We start from the raw sequence: 24,004 nt of genomic DNA on the forward strand, positions 1-24,004 counted from the left end.
TGGTCCTCTTCTCCATTTGTTTTATATTTTTGCAACTGTATTTACTTTCAGACAGTTATTTAAGCATATATTTGATGGGAAATCTTGGTTCATACCATTAGGAAATAGTTGATTATTGTTTCCTCTACATGGTTAGTCTGAGCCTTTTTGTGCTAAGTTCGGTTATTAGATTTGAATGAGTGGGTGTAAGAATCCATCATTTGTATTTAGTAGCTTGAAAATTCAAAATCCTTAGATGATTGCACTGGTTTTTACCTAGTTGTGCTAATTAGCTGGCAAAGTAATTTCTAGTTATTTTAAGACTTTCGTCTATGTGTTCAAATATGTTGTCTTAGTTAAATTAGCTAGCTGTTCTTATTCACTCTTTATCCTTATCCCTCCTTTTCTTTCTTTTTTATCAAAGAAGCCCGCAAGTCAAGCTGAAGTAGCATCAATTAGAAGCAAATTAGATGAGATAGGACTGTAAGATTTTAGGGAACCTGTACGAAACCAATTTCGTCTAACCATAAGTCCCCTTTGTGTTCCCAGCAAAACACATCAACCACTAACCTATCCTGCAGTCAAGACCTAACAACTGAAACATTGAGGTCATCCCCATTGATCAAATTAACATAGCGTTAGGGATTTACTTATCTCAAGAGAGGATAGGATTCTTAGAATTTCTATTCTGCGTTGACCGGATGAAGTCGTAGTTCCGCAACTTTAGACACGTCAACACATATGTCGATTGTTATTTGGTGGTACCGTACGACAATTGTTGCTTGATAGCACCATACGGTGGTTCTTGGTCATATGGCAGACCCCTATTTCTCTCGTATGACAATCACCCGTACAGTATCCTTTGACTTGTGTCATACAACAGTCTTGGCATCATTTTTACGTATGGCTCATTTAATTTCCCATCGTATGGCAGCCTCAATTTTTGGAAGTATGGCTTCACTTCCTCATATGGCTCTTCACCAGCACAGTACGACATCCGTGTTATATTGTACGACGGCATTATCACTAGCATATCTAGAATTTTCATACCACATCGAAGAACAAGTACATAGATGGATCTTTTCAAATGTCGTACGGCCATTACAATGCGAGTTCGAGCAACAAAACTTTTCAACAGTACGGCTATTATCTAAGGGACAGCAAGCAATTTTGAAATCGCACTTTAGTACACCTTTGATTATGTTGGATACTATGAAGAGGGCATACAACATACCAATACGACATCATTAGCAAAAGTCAACAAACTTGCTTATCTCCATCATAAATCAGATTTTGTTGTGTTGCATACATTGGTTAAAGATTGCACAAGCTCTAGTTTTTGGCTTCATCAGCATTGTTTCTAGCATCTTTAAAAATCACGAAAATCATGTGTGCCATGGAGTTTTGTGTGGTTTTGAAAGTCTTAATTTGGGCTTGGTGATGGGTGCACTACCCCTCGACCTCGCGTTGCATCGTGACAAGGAGCGCACCCTGGGCGCTACCCCCAGACCCTTATTGGGGGTGTTGCCCCCAAACCCCCATTTGATTTCGTAGGTACACTACAAGTTGGGGTTGTCCAGTCCAAGTCATTGTTTGTCATTAGTCTTCCCAAATATTACTTGATGTTTACTTGTCGTCTGGAAGACGACTTTTTCTTTTGGGGGTGAAGATGTAGTCAACATAAAATGCCTATTGTTATGTTTGATAATATTTGTTATCTATCAATGTATTAATTGTTCGTATTAAGTGGGTTGTCACTCTCGAGTAGTTAATGTGTCAGTTGGTTGACAATTGTGTTCCTCTCCGCAACCATCAGGTCCTTTAAATATGTTGTGTACCACCAAGAAAGGTGGTATGGTATAGTCGAATTAATTATAATCCTTGGCCGACCATCTCTGGTCTTCTCCTCTATAATAATTTCATGAGCAAATAAAGATATATTTTACTGTTGTGTTTGGTATGCATTGTCATGTATATTATTATTTCATGTACTTAATTTATCAGATATAGCAATAAACAAACATCGAAACGAAGAATAAAATAATAATTTATTAAACTCCTTATGTCTCCCAACAACTCCACACCCAAAACAAGTATTACAATTTTAAAAATATTAAAATATTTCATTTCATCAACTTGGGTGCACATTCCAAGGTGCGCTTATTAAATCATTAAATGCTTAAGTGGCTTAGCATTATAACTTAGCATTTAATTGACATAACCCCATTTAAAATGCGGAATCGACAACGGAGCATCAAATGGAAAACTAAAGGCGTCGGGATGTCACTGAAGATGAGGAGACATGACCGAGCCCAAAATGATGACTTACCATAAATAGACATGAGCTCCAAGAAATGTGTAGCTCAAACTGAGTGTTTGAAAACACATTTGAAAATGTCATTGCAATAAACACTGAATCTCAAGCTCAAAACCAACCATAAAATTGTCAAAGAAATAGAACTGCAATGACTCCCAAAACCCAAGAGTTCTCTTAACCAAACAAATTATCCTGAACCCGAAGGATAGGCTAATGGTTGCCAACTGTCTAGGCCTAGAGAGGGGACATTACAGCGAGGAAATCAAAAAGCATATACCAATAACTAATTTAAAATACAATAAAAATGTTGATGAGAAGAGGAGAGAGGAGTCACTTACAATCTATGATCTAGTTATGGTAATTCTATAGAATGAGGGGTTTTCCAAGGGAACTTAATAAATTGAAATACAAGAAAAATAGACCCTGAAAAAAGCTCTATAAAAATGCATGAGGTTGGTCTTCCACTAAGGATAGATATTTCACCAATCTTCAATGTTATTGACCTGCCCCCATATGCAAAAAAAGATGGTGTTGCTAAATGATGAGCATGTTACAAAAATTGCTGATTGGATTCGCCGAATTCCAGAACAAGTAAAAGAAGAAAATAATAAAATAATGTAACAAAGGACTGAAGAAGACTAGAAACAAAGACTGTAAACTGTATTTGGTAAGATGGAAAGGAAAGGTGTCTACGGAGGATGAATGGTTCCCTGACACAGAATTCACTTGTTTAAACAAAAGACAGTTCACTTCATAGGAGCTCTGCAAGAAGGGGCTCATATTTTGTACCTTGCGTGTGCAACGCAACAGCAACAACAGGTTCACAAGGAATCTACATCAAACAAACAAAACAAAACAAAAAAACTTTTTCCATTTTATCTTATTTGTTTTGTATTGAAGTGTAACGAGAAATGCACATCCAATTTTATTTTATCCTTGCAAATTCTAAGAGCATGGCTGATCCTATCTTACCCTCACAAGTCACAAGTTCTAGAAGTATATCAGATCTTAACTTATCCTCACAAGTTCAAGAAGTTTCCAAAACGTGGAGAGTGGTAAAAACAGAACCTATATAAATATGACTAGGTAAACTATTTCTACAGGTTCTTCTTCCTCCAATTGAAGGGTTTCCTTCCTGTGTGTCCAACAGAGCTCTTTGAGGTTGGCTGCATATTGATTAGCAGAACTGTAGATTGACTGCATATTGATCAGCAGAAGTATAGGCCTGAGTGACCAAGCATTAAGGCAGAGTATTTATAATTTCAGCATACGTCTCTGGGCATCATGAGTCTAAGTTGCCAGGATTAGCTTTCCAATTTTTGTTGTGATCTATTGTCAGAGCCTGTGTGGTTGTATATGGGACTAAGACTGTTTTGTCCTAAGGCTGAACTCTTTGGCTTTGTAGTTGGAATCTTAAGGTTTTAATAGACTGTATGTTCATTTTATTTTCATTCAATTGTTTTTTAAGCTTCTGATGTGTAACTCTGGTCTATGCTGCTTGGAGTCTGTCAGTTTTTCCTGGCCCACTCCACCTACTGTGCCACATTGCTTTGGGGTGAATCGGATATGACTGAAACAAACACTTATTTCTGCTGTTCACTGCTCAGTCATTCTGCTGCAGATGAGATGTTGGGAAAATACCAAATTATAAGCCATTTACATATAAACATATTGCTTTGATCGAATCAGGTCAGCTCTGATTCAGCCCTTATACAGATAGGTTAGCCCTTATTAATGAAAATTTTGTTTTTCTTTGGAAATTTCCACAGCTTTCAATTAAAATAAGCCTCTGAGATCCATTTTGATATGATACTTTTGATGGCATGAAATACAACCAATAAAAGAATCCACATCAAATTCAAATAATATATAATTGCAACTTATTTATGTTTACTAGTATTAATTTTCCCCCCACCAAAAGCATGAGACTATGTGCTGTATATGTAAATTTATAAATTGATATATAGAATATATTTTTGAAAAAGGTAAAATATTAAATATTATGGTTTTTTTGTTATTACATCTTAAGAATTTTTTGAAGAAGAAAATAAAGGCATTTAGAACTTGTTCACATTGTCATTATTTATGAGAATACAAAAAATACTATTACTTGTATGAGCATCGGTGGGGAGATAGGGCTTGAATTCGTATTATAAATATCATAAAAATTATATGCAATGATAATATCTCTGGCACATAAAAAGATATACCAGATTAGAAACATCCAGAGATAGCACTAAGTATTAATATGTCTTTAAAATGCTTACACATGATATTTTAAGTTACTGACTCACAATATCTTCAAATTCTTGAATTCTCCAATGACCGGTCGAATATCTCCATAAATCAAGGCATTTCTTAGCACTCTACATATAGAAACAGACATATAGAAGAATATGTTGGATAAGTACATCACTCTGAACATAATAACCCCAAAACTTCCAAGTACACTTAATACATCAAATAATTGATTTACTTCTACTCACAATATTTTTAAATTCTTTAGGTTGCTCACAAATGACAAATCTGATCCACCACCAGTTAGATCACTTATCCTCCTGTTTGGATATGTAATCATATAGAACAATTGAAAGACAAATCAGACTGTCTGAATATGTTCAATGAAGCTTATATAAATATAAGTATGTATTTGCTAATGATGATAAAATGATATGAACTGGCAAATTCGATTTAGTATGATATGACGCTAAAAGGGAAAGGAACTTTGCTCTTAATACTCAGTTTCTAGGCATATTATATTATAAGTAAAAATTTGAACAAGAGAACAAAGTGAGGAGAAAGAAATACTTACAAGTCCTTTAAATTAATCAAGCTTGAAAATTTAGATGGAATTGGACCCTTCAGAGAGCTAGCTTCAAGTCTCCTGCAACATAGATAATTCAATACTCTTTCATTTCAAACATTTGCAAACAACTGACTTTTATTTCATCCATTTTCTCTCTCTCTCTCTCTCTCAAAGGCACAAAAAAGTATTTTGTAGTATTCCTTTTGCATATGGCATCTCTATATAGAAAATATAAATAAGTAATTGACATCATATAGGACAAAAGTCATCTCACAAGATTGAAATCTTCTTCCATTTAGCAATGAAATCTGGTATTTCGCCCTCAAAGTTGTTGCTAGATGCTCGACTGCAAGAGAAGAATTTTGTTTTGTGTTAGTATTCTAAACTTTGAGATATTAGCATTGAATCCTTAGCAGAGAATAATGAGGTAGAGGCTTACAAATCATTTAAAACCTTGAATCTGGAAAAGCTTATAGGTATACGTCCACTAAATTGATTACTTCCAATATGCCTGTCAATAAAAGAAACAATTATTTTCTAGAATGTCCAACTTTAATCAACACTTTTAAAAGGACAACTACTCTATACACAGGCATAAATAGAGAGGGACACATATTCAGTTTCTTTTCTGATAAGCATTCTGCAAAAACAACATATCTACTTGTTGGGGTTCCAAAACCAACCCACCTATTTTAATGCTTTTAGACAAGGCGAGTCAGCTTTGGCAATCAGCAAGGGGTCAATTCCAAAGGGTGAAGAGGTCTCTCATGAGGAACATGAACCTGTTGACCGTGTTGACATGGAAGGGGAGATCAAAAGCCCTCCTGAAATGTCTTGTAATCTGCAACATTACTCACCAAACCAAAGAAGAGTTGCCTATCATTGGAAACCCCAACAATGGAAACCTCCAAGACAACAGTTTCTAAAGCTCAAAGGAATCTTTGTAGGAGATTGTTTCCTTCATTAGTTCTATTCAAATGTTGATCTATTCCTATGCTAACAATTCTAAAGTACCCAACATGTAATATCCCTTTTGGTCCATTCCAACATCTTTGGAAACCTCCAACTTTCTCAGAGAGCACCAGCATTATGTGGCAAGTATTTTGATAGAGGGAAAGAGATTTTGGAGCCTATATGAGTATAATGGTACCATCCATGTGCAGATCCAACAATATGAGAGCACTCCACTCTTATTAGAAAAGTCCATATCTTGACAAAATGCTAACTTGCACACAAATTGATTTCCTATGCCCATAGAGTATTGATGGTGGGTCAGAATTCGTATTTGCAGCTATTTATTATTTTCCAAAACTTTGGTAATTAAATTAAGTTGCTTAAACTCAGGTGACTTTATTTTATTAATTATTTTATAAAGTGAATTTTTAGAGTTTCAAATATAAAGCTAAATTAATAAAGTCACTTGGGGGAAAGGAAAAAAAGGAGAAAAATTCCCTTTTGAAAACAACAAAAAATGCTTTTTCAAATAAGCAACAAAAAAAAAGTGCTTTTGTGAAAAAGCAACAAAAAGGGTATAAAAGGAGATGAATGGGAATGGAAAAAGGCATTCCAAACATTGTATTCTAAAAAACCCCAGTTTTGAGAGATTGAACTGTTATGTTGCAAACATACACACCCCATTGCAAATGGGGACCCCCCACTTTTTGCTTTGCTTAGGTGTGTTAGTTAGGTCGTCTTCAAGCTTGGCAGTAGTTTCGTAGTTGTTAACCTTCGCGTGTGAAAGGAGGTATGTGTTGTGAGTGTCAGGGTTGAAAGTTGAGGTCATGTTGTCAATGTTGCAAAAGTTGTCAAAATTGTTAAAGTTGCTAATGTTGTCAAGTGTTGTCAAAGGGTGTCAAAGTTATCAATGTTGTTAGAGTGGAAGATGTCGTTAGGATGGATATGTGAGTGAGTAGTGGTAAGTTTGCTTGTAGTTCCGTCAGGAACTGCAAACAAAATACTTAAGGTCGTGAATTATAAGTTTGCCTAATACAAGACCTAGGGGGGGGAAATGTGAAAATTTGACAAGGATCAACCCCCTCATTTCATGTATAAATTTGTGTGACGTCAAGGGGGGCAAATTGTGCATTAATGACAAGCCAACCTCATGATCAAGTTCTTAAGGGTCTAGGTGTTGCACCAAGGGGCCTTAATTACAACCAAGGGGCCTTAATTACAACCAAGGGGGTCTATCTTGTGCCCATGTTGGTGCACTGACACATTCAAAATGCACTCTAAGGAGGTAACTTGTGCATACTACTTGTTGATGTGCTTTTTTATGCACTTCATACATAGAATAAAATAAAAAGTATTGTATCCTCTCTTGAAAAAAATCTTCTCAAATGATAATTGATGTGCTTTTTTATGCACTTCATACACAGAATAAAATAAAAAGTATTGTATCCTCTCTTGAAAAAAATCTTCTCGAATGATAAGCTATGTGATCATACGAGGTGACTCCAAGGTTTCTACTAGTCAGGTATGGATGTGGATAACTCAATGGTTTGATGTGATATTTCTAGATTCACAAGGTTGACTTACATTGTACATGAATGCTTGAATGCGGCTAGAACGTGGAAATTTACTTGATTTGAAAAAAAAAAAGGGATTGAAGGTTTAGAGATATCTAATCTACTCCTAAGATCAATGATAGCATTGAAAAATGCTTGGATGGACATATTCCTTAAACCGAGCTTTGCTTTGCCATGTTGCCAACAACTACACAAAACCGATGCAATCTTCCAAGGGAATGAAAGGTTTTCATATCATGAACATTCATCCAAATACCCAATACACTGGCGCAACTTGAAAAAACATATCCACAATTGAACTTAGCACATCTTGAGGTTCAAGCTAACTATGCACTGTAATTCAAAATTATCCAAACACAAATAGTATGAACCAAGGAATTATCAACATCCACATGTTACTCCATCACAATCAATGAACATCTAAGATGAGGATATAACAAGAAACCATGCAATATGTAGAAGAAACACCACTATCCACCATGAATTCAATGAAAAGGATGTTTATTTACAAGCTTGGCAACAATTTCTGCCTTCTCCTCCTACTCTACTCAACTCTTAAGTCGTACAAGCTTCCTAAGTATCTGAAAAATAAATTGGTGTTACTTGAGGTAGTGAGGCGGCTCTTAGAGTATGATTTCCTCCAAAAGACGAAGCACAAGCAAGCGATTACTTTTCCTATCATGCTTGGGAAAATGATGGAGGTATTCCCCACCGCAGCAGCAGCAAAGATAGTTAATGAGGAATTGGAATTCTATCATCTTGGAATCTATAGAGGCAAGAATCGATTTAATCCATTTCAGAGTATCATAACGATTAAGGGAGGGAAGTTTATACATAAGATTGACATCGAAGACTATTGGGCTAATCTCATGGACGAGTTCGCAATTAGAAGGAAGATGTGGTCGTGGATGTCAATGGACTTCATGAGGAAGGGTAACTTCTTCTCTATTCCAGATCAGGTGCAAGATGATGGGGATCACATCCATCTACAGTATGCAAAGGAGAAAGACAAGCCTATCACGTTGCCTAGTTGGTCACAACCTAAGTTGGTAGATTTGAATATTTTGATTAGAGATGTAAATGATTGCTCCAGGGAATGGGTGGACAAGTACATTAATGAGTTGAGAAAACTAAAGGTCACCCTAACCTATGAGAAGATGAGAAATGAGGAGTCCTCTCTCAATGATGATGAAAGGACAATATGCAATGTTAGAACGCATAATGATGAGGAGAGTCAGGCTCCCAAAAGAAGGAAAGGTATGCCTAGAGGATCACAAACAAAAGGTAGGGAGATTGATAGCCAAGAGTCAAGGCATAAGAAACATAAATCTAACACTCCTCAATCTACCATGAGTTCCTTATCCATGAAGGAGAATGATATGACAAAGAAGGACAATGAATCCAAATAATGTTCCGACACGGATATCCTACCAAAGACTGATCAAGATTTACATGCTATAGCACAATCGGCACCACATGAAGATGATGAAGAGCAACCGAGATCTCCCACAATTCAGCTTGAGGTCAATTTGGGCAATAGCGTGGTGGATCTAACCAAGGAGAAAGAAATGGAAGATGATGTTATTTCAGCCTTGAGAGGACTTGATCAGGATCTACACCTCGAGGATGGGATGGAATTTTCTACAATTTCCAATTGGTTGTTGAGCAACATGGAGAAGAAGGTGGTGATAGAGGCACAGCCCACAAAAGATATTGATGACTTCCTAGCCAGGGTTGGCAAGGAAAAAGAGAAGAAGAAAGCAAAGATGTTCTCTAGGATTACTAGAGACGATACAGGAGCACACATTGCACAAGTGGCTGTCCCGATAGGTGATAAGACTAGAGATGTAAACACTGCTATGGATTATCAGGTTACCACAATTGACCTTAGACCTACTACAAAGAAGCAAGAATTTTAGGAGCTAGATGATACCGTCAAGGCAATTGAGGCATCGTTAGACAAGACTATTGAAAAGAAAGAGATGCTTGAAAGTGAGAACAGGAGACTCAAGGAGTATATTGAAGGGATGAATTCCCTAAGACATGAGGATCCTACCTTTGTCTCACCCATTTCTATTGCTCATGTATCCCCCTTTGATCATGAGGCAATGAGGAATACATATCAAGAGGTTGGAAAATGGATAGAAGATGTTTAAGGCAAGCGGATAATTTCCTAGCTCAGTTTGTCCAAGCATTTGATAAGACAACGATGCTCATATTCAAGATGCAATACTTGGAGGGAGTTTGGGAAGATTTCCAACTAGTGCAAGAAAAGACTATTCCTCGCCTCAAGATGTTGAAGCGAATTCCTACTTCTACATTGATCCAGGAGGGAGTTGTCCATGCAGAAGTCAGTGTATGACCATGCAAGACAAGAGTGCATGGAGATGGAAGGATCTATTCAAGAGATACAATCCAAGATCCTTACATCTATTGAAGAGTTATTAGGACTAGATGTCCACACTTCCAGCACTTTGAATTTGGAAGAGTTGAAAGAGAAGATGAAGTTCATTTACTTCAAGCAGTTGGAATCCATAAGGAAGAATCAGCAAGATGACTACCCAGTGTTACGATGGAGGAACTCAACTCAGTCTTAGCTAGATTCGTTGAGTGTGTAGCTAGAGAGAGGGATGCAGGCCGGAATATTTTAAAAGATTCCCTACTTGATGACTAGGCATCATCCCATTGGACCTCCTTTTCTATTCCACTTTTTGATGTAAACCCTAATTAGGGCAATGTTGGCATGATCTTGGCCCTTGATTCCAAATGAATCTCAGCCATTCATTTCCGTTGGATACTATATAAACCCCATTCCTCTCATTTGTAAGAGAAAGATTTTTGAGAATCGTCGCCTATATGTTGCAAGTTTGAATTTAATCATTGAAGTTTGGTGATTTTATGAGATTTTGAAGCATTGTGTGGTTCTCATGCCTCCAAAATTTAGATTAGAATTTGTTTTCAAGTATTTTAGATTGAATGAAAGAAATTTTTGAATGCATTTGAATGAAATTCGTTTATCCATACCACTAGCTTCTTGCTAATTGTGAGTTTGCCTTGTGTGGTCAACTAGAATTTAAATCAAACTTAACTTCAATTTGTGCTTGCTCATTGATATGCATCCAATTGATGGTGTTAATGTTGCTTAGTATGACTTTGAACATCTATGAAATTACCTTACATGATTGCACTAAGCTGGTGTAGAGTTGCTCTTTGATAGCAATACCTAGCCTAGTTGAATTTCGTTGAATCGTTCACTATCTCTTACATTCTAGGTTTAAGATAGGATTAGAATAGAGTTTCTAAACCCTTCCTGTTTTGCATTTTATTTTCAAATCATTGTTAGAAATAGATTGAGAGCTCAAATACAAAATCCTAAGTCATTCGAAATCATTGGCAAGCCTACTCCATTCATGATAAGTTTGAAATCTTTAGAACAATTGTGTAAGTCCCTTTGTGAAAACAGCAATTCACATCAAACCATTGAGTTACCCACATGCCAAGAACTGACCATAGAAACCTTGGAATCGTTTTAGTGGATCAGATATTTAGCATCTGGGATGATTTTGTTCAAGAGAGGGTAAAATACTTTTTTTTTAATTTTGTGTTCGAAATGCATAAAAAACACATCAACAGGTACCTAACATGGCCTAGTTGTCGGGACCCATATTGATTTTTGCATCATATTGCATGATAATCTTCTCCCTAAGTTGTACTTAAGGCGGGGGGGTGGTGTTAGTGTGAATCAAGGTAGCAATAATCGTTTGGGGAATTAATCGGCAAATCAAAAGTATAAGATTTTTTCAAAAAATCGGGAAAAAATCGAATTTACAAAAAAACGTAAAAAATTGTAGAAAAACAATCAAAAACTACTTTTTTATATATATTAAGGCATTTCCATAGCATAGAGATATTGTAGGCAACTAAAATAGACACTTGAACAAATGAATTGCACGAAATAGATTTCCGTTGTTTATATTCATATCACTGATTACGTTGCACAAAATATACTACACCATAAATAATATCTAGATGGTGATAGATGTCAAAATGTCAATTACAATATAGTTTGTGACTTTGAACAAAGTCAACTTGTAAACTAAGTACAAAATTCCAAAATATCAAATGTAGGCAATGACATGCTAGAGGGCAGGAGGCTCTGATGATGAAGCTCCCGGGTGAGAGCCTATCCTAATTTGATCAATCCATTGAGGACCAAAGTTGGCTTGCCTCATGATATCAAAATCTTCAGTCTCAAGTGGACGATCAGCAACAACATCATCATCATCATAAACATCATCATCATCATCATCATCAGCATCATCAACAACAATCAACTCACACTCTGGATACATCTCATCGAGGTCAATTGGCAAGCCATCCTCGATAATTCCTGATTTTGCCCATGTAGAAATTAGTGTTTCCCTTACAAGTGAAAAACACAATGAATAGTGAATACACTTTCAAAAACTGCAACAATATATTAATAATCTCACCTTGAGCTTTCCTTATCTTCAAGCGGAGGTTGTGATGAACAAATACCAAGTCATTCATCCATTGTTGTGATAGGAGGTTGCGTTTCTTGGAATGTACATGTTCAAAAACACTCCAATTACGCTCACAAGCCAATGAGTTGCATGGTTGGCTCAAAATGCGCACTGCCATCCACCTTAAATTTGGTATTTCATCTCCAAAAGAAGCCCACCATGCAGCTGAAAAACACATTACATGGAGATGATATTGTAAGACTGAGAATATCTTATAATCTTGTCAACCTTATTGAGCATGTTGGCAAAATAAAGAGATTGTCAAAAGTTTATAGAGTCTACCTAGTTTAATGGTCTTCCTTCTTTGTATAGCAGCCCTAGAAGAGAGAAAACCCTTAGAATGCTTGTACACTTCCAACTCTATTGCAGCCGCATCAAATTTTTCCAAGTCAAGAAACATTTTTTCCATGCACTTGAAGAAGCCTTGTTTGATCTCAACATCAATTTCCATGAAATCAGTCTTATAGAATAATAAGGGATTGAGCAAGTATCCCGCAACATGGAGAGGAGTGTGCATCTATCCATCCCATCTCCTATCAATTATGTCCCACAACGGCATATACCTATCCCTGTTATTTTTCATCTTACTCCTTATCACCTCCTTGGCCCTATCCATGGCCTCATACACATATCTGTTGTGACTATTTCACACATCACCCCATTAGAATGGGGACCCCCCCCCTTTTTTTTTCGCTTTCGTTTTGCTTGTTCTTCTCTCTGCTTTTAGGGTTTTGAGTGAGTGAGTTGTCTGTCTGGGCTAGGGCTAAACCTTAGGGGTTTCTTCTGATGTTATTCAAGCAGAGTCCAGTCAAATTTTGAAAGTTATTAAGTGTCCTCCCGAAGAGTTGAGACGATTGAAGTAAGGTGAGCCTTTCAGGGGAGTCAAGTAGGTCTTAGGTTAGGTCTAATCAGGGTTTTTGGGGGTAAAAATCCAAATTTTATCTAAGTGTTAGCATTTTGAAGGTGAAATTGTGTGTTCTTGCCTGGGTAAGTTTTGATCAAATTTTGGAGGTAAGATGATGCCAGAAACAAAGAAATCGCTCCTGACCCTTGCTGAGGGCCCAGGGCGAAATTCATTTTAAGTGCAATTTCTTGTTTTTGATAGGCTTGCTAACTGGTTCCTGACCTTGAAAGTGACCTGACTCTGCCTTGTGAAGTGATTGGAGACTTAAATTTTGAATAGTTTAGCTAGAAAGGGCAAAGTCGCTCCTGACCCTTGCTAAGGGTCCAGGGCGAAAATGTTATTTGAGGCATATTTGTCACTGACTTTTCTAATTTGTTTTGTGCAGGGTCTCCAGGAGGGATGATTGGACGTGATTTGATGCTTTGGAAGATTTGAAGGCATAAAAAATGATGAATTTTGAAGGTTAAGGGAAAAATCGCTCCTGACCCTTGCTGAGGGCCCAGGGCAAAATTTTGAATTCCCTCATCTAGCAATAAAAAAGGACCAAGTGTTGAGCATGAATGGAAAATGAATGACTTTCTCCACCCACCTGAAGGAGTTTTTAACTTGAGATGATGAAGGATCTTATTGGAATCACCAAAATTGCTCCTGACCCTCTCTGAGGGCCCAGGGCGAAAAAAGCTTATAGAGGTCATTTCTAGCCTTATTTGGTCAATTTGAGATATCAAAGGCATGATGGAGGACGAAATGAGTGGGATAAAGCATCCAGACTTGATTGAAGATAATGAAATGATGGAGTTTTGCCCAAAAAGGGTAATTTCGCTCCTGACCCTCTCTCAGGGTCCAGAGCGAAATTTTTTATATACACATTTTTAGACCATTCTTGGACATGAACTTTTATTCATAGCGTGAAACAAGATGAAATCTTCCCTAGCAAAGACATTTCATGATGAAAAGTGAAGCATTCTGGTCTAAAGGACAAAATTCGCTCCTGACCCTCACTGAAGGTCCAGAGCGAAATTTTCGAAAGGCACATTTTCTTGCAAAGACAAAGTGATTTTTACAATTGGAATAGATAAAGGCAAGTGTCTTTTACCCATTGAATATAATTTGGACGATCAACAAGGAGACAATCAAGCCAGGTTTGAAAAGTCGCTCCTAACCCTCTCTAAAGGTCCAGGGCGAATTTCTAAGTTTCTCTCCTTTCCTTGAAGAATTAAGACAAAATCTTGCTTCAATGAATGAGGAAGGGTGTGTTTTGCCCGTTGAAGATAATTTGGAGGGCTAACAAAGGACGGATAAACTTGAATTTGCAAAATCGCTCCTGACCCTCTCTGAGGGCCCAGGGCGAAAAACCTAATATCCAACCTTTTCTCCAAAATTGAATGAAGCTATGCCTAGACACAAGTTTGAAACAATGTTTGAAATGCCTTGAAGTGGAATTGAGATGCTAAGAGTGCAAATTTTGATGACAATGGGGAAAATCGCTCCTAACCCTCTCTAAGGGTCCAGGGTGAAATTTCCAAGTGTGCCCATTTTCCTTGCATTTCGAGATGATTCCTTTTGTTTCCAAGGCTCAAAAGGGAGTGGAGAACGATATTCTACGCCTTGAAGGTAATTTGAAGTTGAGGTGATCATGAATTTGTGCAAAAAGACTCAAGATCGCTCCTGACCCTCACTAAAGGCCCAGGGCAAAATTTGCAAAACCAACAACTTCCCCTTCAAGATCGCGCTAAGGCGAGGTTGTGCTAAGGTGGAAAGGTCCTCCAAAACATGATGAACAAGGGTTTACCTCCAAAACTTGATGATCCTGGCCTAAATTGCAAAAGTCGCTCCTGACCTTCACTGGAGGCCCAGAGCGAAAATCTTTGAAGTCCTTATTTTGCCTTGCAAAAACAAATTAAACATGCATAGAATGAGTGAAGGAGATCATTGCTTATCCCACAAGGAGAATTGGCAATTAAAAGATGAAGGGTTAAGAACAAAAGTGAAAAATCGCTCCTGACCCTCCCTGAGGGTCCAGGGCGAAAAAATCCTAATAGCACTTTCCTCCTAAAGACCAAATGAAATCAAATTCAAAACTCCAATTAGAAATGCCATTTAAATGCCTAGATGAAGTTTTGGACAAGAAAAATGAGGAATGCAAGGCCTAAATTGAAAGTTCGCTCCTGACCCTTGCCAAGGGTCCAGGGCGAAGTTAGTGGCATTCTTTATTTTTACCTTATTTGAGCATTAATATCCTCCAAATTGCCTTAGATGCCAAAATTGCTAACTTCGAAGCATTTGAAAAAAAATTAAATTGGCATTTAATAAAAGACATATTGGCATTTAATAAATTAATTTTGAGCCTTAAAAAAATTGAATTTTTATTGTAAAGGCATTTAAAATTAATTTTTATTAAATCAAAATTAAATATGGAGCGCTTAAGGTCTTATTTTTTATTTATTTTATCAAGTCGGCCCCTCCTTTTGCAATTTTATTTATTTTTTAGGCCTATTTTGACAAGTCGGCCTAGGGGGAGCAAGGTGGTAAGCGCTCTATATATTGGAGGTGTTTTTTATCATTCAAATCATTCACTCATTGCTTCAAGTGCGAATTTGGAGAACAAAAAGGAGGTGCGAAATCTGGTCTATTTGGAGCGAATTTATTTCAAGTGTTGGAGGCTAGAAGGAGGTGGAATTGATTCTTGTGAAGGCTAAAGGAGGTGCATTTTATTCAAAGGAGAGCCTTGATCTACATTTTGCCTAGCGTAATTCACCTTATTTTGCATCATTTCTTAGAGTTAGTACTCAAGAGGAGGTATGGCGAAATCACCTTAACACCATTATTGAAGATTTGAATTTTGAACTTTTGTTTTGAAAATTCCACATTTGGTGTAGTTAATTAGGAAATGATAACTCAAGATTTATCATGAAGTTTCCTAATTAATATCTTTTATCTTCCTTTTGAGTCTTAATTTTTATGCTTCAAGATATATTACTAATTATAAAATGTTGTGTAGGTGTCAAGATGGCGACTCCAAAGGCGGGAGCATCTACTAGTCGTCCAGCTCTCATGAGGGAAGATCAAAGGAATGAAGAATTGGAGACCAGGATCGTGTCCAAGTGGAGCAATATCGGAGATACCAACTTGGGAAACTTCAGTGTGAAGAAGTTTCGAGAGGTCCCCTACATTGGCAAGCCATCACCTGTCGCAAAAAAGATAATTGAAAGTGGCATCATCAAGGCGGCCGGTTTCCCTCCAGCAGTCCAGTGTCATGAGCTGATGATCGAGTGTGCCCGCCATTATGACTCACAATCGAGATCGATTGTATCCAAGGAAGGAAACACTTTGGCTTACCTTTCAGAGGAGGCTATAAGTGAGGCTTTCCATCTTCCAGAGCATAAAGATATGATTTACAAAAGTTTAGAAGGAGCCAAGTCAATGTATGAGGATGATCCCGACACTTGCCTGAATCTCATCAATAAGAACTGGTTGCTCAAAAGTCGTCCTCGCCTGAGCAAGATTCCCAACACACCACATAGGATCGACTTCCAGGAAGAGTATAGAGATTTAATAACTTTGCTCAATCGAGTTACAAGGGCTCCTCAAACCTTCTATTTCAAGAAATGAATGTTCTACTTTATCCAAGTGATAGTCCAAGGAAAAGGAACGATTCATTGGGCTAGAATTATTAGCCATTGTCTGGATGTGCAGTTGAGAAGGCTAAAGCCTACTAGATCATTCCACATGAGCTCATATGTCATATATGCCCTAATCAGGAGTTTCGAATATGCTGGGCTACCTCACAGAGGAGTGATCGGAAGAGGACCCGGAGAGGTGAGAGTTTGTGACTCTTATGTTCATTTGCATCATCCTCCTAGGGGTGACTACAAGTTAGTCAATGACACCTTCACGATGAACATCACTAGGATATTGCAAGGTGGAATTCATAATCGACTATCTCTGGATGCACAAGAACTGGTGAAGAAGTATGGTGCATGGTTCATCCAGTTTCAAAAATTTACATATATCAAAGTTCATGGGTGTCCTTCACCTCCCTACATGTTGCCGAGGTATCCGACAGACAGGATAGTGCTACTTGAGGTGACTAGACAATTGGCAGCTTATGCGAAGGCATCCAGACACAAGCATGGATATGGAGTTCCCGTGCCCATCATATTAGGGAATTCAGTTGAGGTATGTCCTAATACTCAAGCCTTGGAGGATGCAGAGAAGGAATTAGCTTTATATTCATTCACATTCTTTGCCTCGAGAGAGAACTTTGATCCTCATGGTTATATGGAGGAGACAGTTGGTAGAAAGTACAAACACGAATTTCAGGTAGAGGACTTTTGGATGAATCTCTCAAGTGATTTAGAGGTTAAAAGAAAGATGCATTCCAGGTTAACTTTAGATTTCATCAGGAAATGCAAAGTTTCAAGAGTAGCTCATCAAGCACAGGATAGCGGCAGACATCTCCAGTCATCTTATGACAAAGAAGACAAAGCAGTGAGGGTAGATTGGAATGAACCTGAGGTTTTGGACTTAAGAGCTTTAATGGCTCCAGTTTTGTCATGTACTCGCAGATGGGTGGATGCACAACATCAGAAGCTAAGAGAGCAGAACATATCAATGACTTTTACTTTGGAGGAAAGACCAGAAGGAGGAGGAGCGAGCGTAACTGAAGACAATTCTCATCCTAGAGGCGCAAAGAGGAAAGAAAGACCTGAGAAAAGAGAACCCTCCAAGAAGAAGCAAGAGGCCAATCGAGATCGCTCATCGGGCACATCTTCTCGACATGGAAAGAAAGCAAGTCAAGCTGAAGGACAAGAGAAGACGGTACCCGAGGTTGATGAATCTATGGAGTCCATGGTACAGAATGATAAAACTGAAAAGGGGCAGACACCTCAGCATTCATCAAGTCAATCTCCCCAAGTTGATGAGTTGCATGAAGAAAAGAATGATGATGAGGCGACATCTCCTCTCCGAGAAGATGAACCATTGCCTAAAGAAATACGAGTTAGAGAGACGAGATCCGCCATTCCGGATTGGTTGAAGGAGAGACTGCCAAGGGTGATTGTGATTGAAGATGAAGATGATGTAATTGACTTAGAGAGCCTTATAGGAAATTCTCAGGAAGTAACGGAGAAGAGGAAGGCCACCAAGATGTCCAAGGTGATCAGAGATGAGGCAGGATCCAGGAAATTGCAGATAGCTACACCAGTGGTGGACAATTATGAAGGTGAAATTCTTGCAGATGAGTATGATGTAGAGACATTTGAGCTTGGTCCCCTCACTACTGAACAGGCAATGGATGAGGCAACCGATTCATTTGAAGCACTTAAGGGCAAACTTAAGGAAGAAATGGAAAAGAATAGGAAGCTTGAGAGAGAGGTTGGTGCTTGGAGAGGTTACTTTAACCATCTCAATCAGCCCTTGGGACGTCAGGATCCGGCAGTATCTCCTATGCAAGCACTTCCCCTTGAATCAGTTGGCGAGGCAAAAAGAGTCAAGAGCTTGGTTCAGCTTATGAGCTCTTGGATTGACAAATCCCACACAGTAGTTGTTGAATTTACAACAAGAATGATGAAAACAATCCACCGAGCTATCCAGGTCCTTGAGATCGTCCACAATCTAATGATAACTGTAGCCGCTTTCGCTCACACTAGAGATGTTATCATTCCTGTTCTGCAAGTAATCAGGCAAACACAAAGGAAGATCCTAGCACAAGAAAAGATAATGGATGGAGGAGCTCATAACCTACTTCAGTGGTCAACTCTACTCCAGATGAAAGAGGTTCTTTTCGAGGACATCAGCACCAAATGCAATCAAGTTGAGGGCGTCATCCATCCAATTCAGGATAAGGTGTTTGAAGTGTTGTGTACCATTCTTGGCAGATGGATCGAAGTTGAGACGGGTGTAGACCTCCAAGAGTTGGAAGAAAGAGTCAAAGTCATCTTTTGCAAAAATGAGAATGTCATCACAGATGAGCAACGGGATCTAATGTTCACTACTATGCCCCTGATTGAGAAGATCAAAGAACTCGAACCTGGATGGGAAGCTGCCCTTCTCACTGCCTTTGATCAGGTTATCCACTTGGAGGAGCGCATGAAGAATCTTCCTGAGATTCCTATTGCTGAAATTGAAGGAATTGTGTCCAGATTCGTTGCATATAAAAGAACATTGGAAAGGGAATAAGATTCTAGAAGAAAGGTTGTTATAGAATGATGTGGCATCTTAATTATCATTGGTCTATGTTTCCTCGACTTTTGTGTCAATTAAATATTTGGCTATGCATTTAATAATGTTCATCTAAAAGGGGAACTTTTTGTAACAAACCCTAATTAGGGTTTAGGTGTCAGAATCTCAGCCATTGATCTTCTTTTGATCTGGGCCGTTCATTGTAATTGAGGATGCTATATATACCCTCACTCATTTTCATTTTGTCATTAGAAGATTAGAAATTAGATGTAAAGGAGATAGATAATAGTTAGAGCTTTGGAAAGAAGAAAGTTATTTTGTAGCAAGATTGAGTAGTGAAGAAAGAATTTCGAACAATTGTTGTCTATTTTGGCTTCGAGATCAATAAAATATTGAATTTATGGTGTTTTATTGCAATTCTTGTGGCTATCTTCATGGTTGTTTACTTTCTCGAATCATTCTCAGTCGAAGTAGTATTTAAGTTTGAAGGACTAAGTGTTGTGCTTGATCTATGGTGAGATTCATGTTCCAAACCACTAGCTTCTTACTGATTGTAAGGACGCCTTGTGTGGTCAACTGGAGATATTGAGATTGCTTGAACCTTCAATCATTATTGAACTATTGATATGTATCTTTATGGTAGCATCTATAATTCTTGATGATTTGAAAATCACTAATCAAGCTTAGAAGATCGCATCAATTCCAGTAAAGTTGTAATCCCTTGGCAATACTGAAATTGGTAGAATCTTACCAAGTCTAGCCTACATTGAGTCATTCTTAGGATTAGATTAGAATTCATCTCTTGCAAACCTTATCTTTTGCTATTTTTTGAGAACCTGTTAGCTTTAGGAAAATCCTGTTCCTGCAGATCGAAAACGTAAGGCCCCTTGAAGAAACCTGCAGATCGCGATTTTTGGGGGTTTTTTTGCATTTTAAACGGGTTTTAATCGCGATTTTTGGTGATTTACAATGCAAAAAATCGTTGACTGGCATTGACCAATTTTTACCGATTTATTTAGGGAAAAAATCGGCCTTCTTGACGACTCCCAATTAATCGCGTATAATCGCGATTCATTCCAAATGTTTGCTTCTATGGTGTGAATAAGGTAATTACCTACGTAATTATTAGTGGGAACCTATTCACATCTTAAGTTTACTTAGGTTCTAAATTAGTTGTTCAAGGTGGCATTCTAGAAGTTTCTTATAATGAAGGCATGTCTCATTATTTACTTTTGGTCACTTAGCATTTAATATTTGCATCATGCATTCAATGTTTGTATCAAGGGTAGTTATCATCCTACCTCATCACATTGCCTTTATAAGCAAAGCTTCTCATGTACATTTTGTATGCCCAATTATCATTTCAATCAATTTTGCACTGTTGAAGCAATCTTTCTTGTCATTCTCTCTTGTGGAAGGTTTTTTGCTCTTTTAGGAATCTTGGGGGTTTTGTAGGGTCACCTAATTACTCCAACATTTACACCCTCCACATCAGCTGCCACTCAAATTCTAGAGCATTCTATTTCTTTGGACTGCATACTTTGTCTTTATTAGCTACACTATTCTTCCAGAAGTTGTATCAGCTAAGGTGGACAAATTTAAAGGTACAAATCTGAATTAAATATTGTAACAGCAGTATCAGTATAATCTTTATTTTTACATAGAGCCAAAATTTATATTTTTTCAATCGTCTTCATATATTGAAAATTGAACTTGGGTTTCTTGATTCTATACCAATTACCAACATCAGTGAATATAATTTTTGTGGAAATTGTATTGGAAAACTACTATGGCCATTACCTTATTTTTGAAGCAAGTGAATAGTCATTTTCTTGGCATTTATTATTACTTGGCATTTTGTCAAACATTTGTCAAAATTACAAAAAAAAATTAGGCAGTCAATTACATGCAAGTACAGCCTTTCTCTTTCTGTCAGGGAAAATCTGAAGACCCTCAATGTTTATGGAGACTACAAGTTGATAATCCAATGCCTCTTGGATAAACTACTGATTAAATCTATCCAGGTCCGCATTGTGCCTGCTCAAGTCACTAAGCTTCTCAAATTTTCAACCAAACCAGCTGGCATCATATCCCTAGAAAGCTAAACCCTTTAGAAGATAAAAGGGCCTATGAAGACACTTAGCTAAGCATCTTTTCAGCCTCCATCCAACATTTCAGATCCCAAAATACTGATACTTCTCATGACTTTGATTTTTTGGCTATACCTGCCCCCTTGGAATGATATACTTTGTGTTTTCTGATACATCTCTTGCTCACTCTGTAAATAAATAAAGCCTTTACTTCTAATTAAAAAAATATCTATGGAATATTTATCTCAAGTCAATCATAAATACATGAAGAATGGACCCGAAAAAGTAGGATAAATTTGCTGAGAAAAGGTTCTACATCAACTTACAATTTCTTAAGAGCACTCAATTTTGCAAGTTGTCGTGGCAATCTTCCAGATAGATTGTTTGAAAGAAGAACCCTATAAACCACACATAGATTTATTAAATTAAAATATATGCATCACTATCTATATTTAGAAATTAGAGCAGAAGTCCTATGTGTAAAAGATCAGATAGCAAGCTTACAATGAAATCAAGCTACTAAGGTTTCCAAATTCCTTAGGAATATAGCCCGACAAACGGTTTATGCCAAGTGACCTGAAATAAATAAATCAAGCATTTCAAACACACTTAAGATGGTAAGTCAGACAGACAGTCTCAATGCACGTGTACGATAATTTCAGTTCATATGTGCCACTGCCCATCATCAACATTTATCTGAAGCAGAATCGTAATCTTCCAAAGAGCAATTCTACATACTAGATTCAATCCATGAAAATAATTATCATTTTGAAAGTGTTTCTAGTATTTCAACCTGTAAATATAATATCTGTATTTTGATTTGAGAGAAAGAGAGGGAGAGAGCTTCAAAGGGCTGATTGGAAACAGCCTAGGGTTTAATTAACATTAAGGAACTTTATGTGCAAATGAAAACTTTGAGGTAAACTACAAAAAAGATTGCTTTACACAAGTGACAATAGAAACTCATCATAAAATCACAAAGCTTACAAATTTTTCAAATGGACCAAAGATCCCAGCTCTACAGGTAATGAACCGTTAAGATAGTTCCGAGTCAGGTCACTGTGGAAACAAGAAAATGAATTTGATAAGAACAACCACAGGTTATGAAAATTCTTATGGAATTTTAAATTCAAAAGTCTTTAAAAAACTGTTTAAACCAAGCTGCCAAACAGAAAAACATATAAGAGTGTTGCTATAAAATGAAGGTTCAGTGAAAATTATCTGATTGTGTCAAACCCATAGTGTAAGGCAGTACTGATCTAATTACAAAATATTAAAAAACTGTGAAAAAATAATTAGGATGTACATTATGCAATTATTTTCAACAGACGTTAAAGGTATGAAAACATTATTTAGTATTGTCCATCATCTTATTTACCTGAAAGGCTGAAAATATGGCCCATTTTTACTATTAGAACAACTCATTTTTCAACAATTGTTTGGAATTGTTATCAAATTTTGTGTGCACTTCTTGTAATGATCCACCCTACATCTTTAAATGCAAAGTTCTGATTTCTTTGGAAATTTTCTGATTTCTGAATTTTTTGTGTGGTTTTGCAATTTTCTGATTTTTGGGGGGATTTTTTGCTTGGGTTTTTGGAAAGCAATTGAAAATAACAAATATAGAATGCTGAGAAAAAACAATACAACTGAATCAATGCAACAAAGACCGACCCTTTGGTACTGTATTAGGATCAATTTGACAATTACATAGCTCACAAAACAAGTACGGGTCTGATTTAGTGTTATCACTGGCTGGAAATGACCCAGTAGGCCTGAATTTTCACAAATGAATGCTTCCTCGGGGCCTGATCTGTATTTTCAGACATATATCAGGTCTGATCTGCCTTTGGTTAGGTCTGATCTATACTTTCAGATCTGATTCTAATCTGATCTGCTAAAATGATGACTGGAAAACGCCACATCTGAGTAGGAAAGGCTACAATATGGCTCTAGGCAATGTGCGATTTGCTGCAAGTGATTGGGGCGCTGATATATGATGCCAAAATGGTCAGATCTGCCCTTGGACAGGGAACTCAGCCAATTCTCTAATTCTTCTTGCTGCTGCACCCTTGAAAATGAGTTCTTTTTGAAATTTTCCTGAATTAGAATGCTGATTCAGACCCTTGGGAGATTTTTCACTCCTGTAGGCCTTCCAAATTGAAGGGGTTTTCATCCCTACAACCTGCAATTTCTGCCCTAAATGTCATTGTACTGAAAACCAAGTCTTCTCTTGTAAAAACGATGCCAAAAGATGTCTAAATGAAGCCTCCAATATTTGCTTTATTCCTCCAAGCCCTAATGGAACCCTTTTGGGTGGCATCTTTAAACTTTACTTGGAATATTCTTACTTTTTATTTCATCTCCTTTCTCAACCTAGGTGAACTTTTTCATGGGCCTTTATTTCATATAATTTCCCTTTTCCCCTTTTTAAAACAGCTTGTACTTGTTGTGACGTTTTCATACATCGCCCCATTGCAAATGGGGACCCCCTACTTTTAAGGCCCTCTCGGTCTTTTGGTTTTTTGTTGTTGGGTCTTTTGGCGGCAGTCTCATCAATTCCCTCAGCTTGCGAGTGTTTGGGGGTCATTTTGATCAAGTTTGCTTTTCGTTTGAGCAAATCTAGTTAAGTCTAGGGCCTATTTCGTCAATT

At 37.4% G+C, this 24,004-nt stretch overlaps 1 protein-coding gene across 1 annotated transcript in view; it reads right to left on the reverse strand.

Moving 5' to 3' along the window:
• Positions 1–24,004, reverse strand: part of LOC131032723 (probable leucine-rich repeat receptor-like serine/threonine-protein kinase At3g14840) — a 169,060-nt gene that overhangs the window by 98,302 nt on the left and 46,754 nt on the right. Inside the window, exons 8-15 of the mRNA XM_059220329.1 lie at positions 22,339–22,410; positions 21,856–21,927; positions 21,678–21,749; positions 5,542–5,613; positions 5,377–5,448; positions 5,109–5,180; positions 4,783–4,854; positions 4,591–4,662 (exon numbers count right to left, since the gene is read on the reverse strand). Coding sequence (XP_059076312.1) covers positions 4,591–4,662; positions 4,783–4,854; positions 5,109–5,180; positions 5,377–5,448; positions 5,542–5,613; positions 21,678–21,749; positions 21,856–21,927; positions 22,339–22,410 — 576 coding nt within the window. The remainder of the gene's footprint in view (positions 1–4,590; positions 4,663–4,782; positions 4,855–5,108; positions 5,181–5,376; positions 5,449–5,541; positions 5,614–21,677; positions 21,750–21,855; positions 21,928–22,338; positions 22,411–24,004) is intronic.

Source organism: Cryptomeria japonica, chromosome 5, assembly GCF_030272615.1.
Source record: "Cryptomeria japonica chromosome 5, Sugi_1.0, whole genome shotgun sequence".
Classification (NCBI taxonomy): domain Eukaryota; kingdom Viridiplantae; phylum Streptophyta; class Pinopsida; order Cupressales; family Cupressaceae; genus Cryptomeria; species Cryptomeria japonica.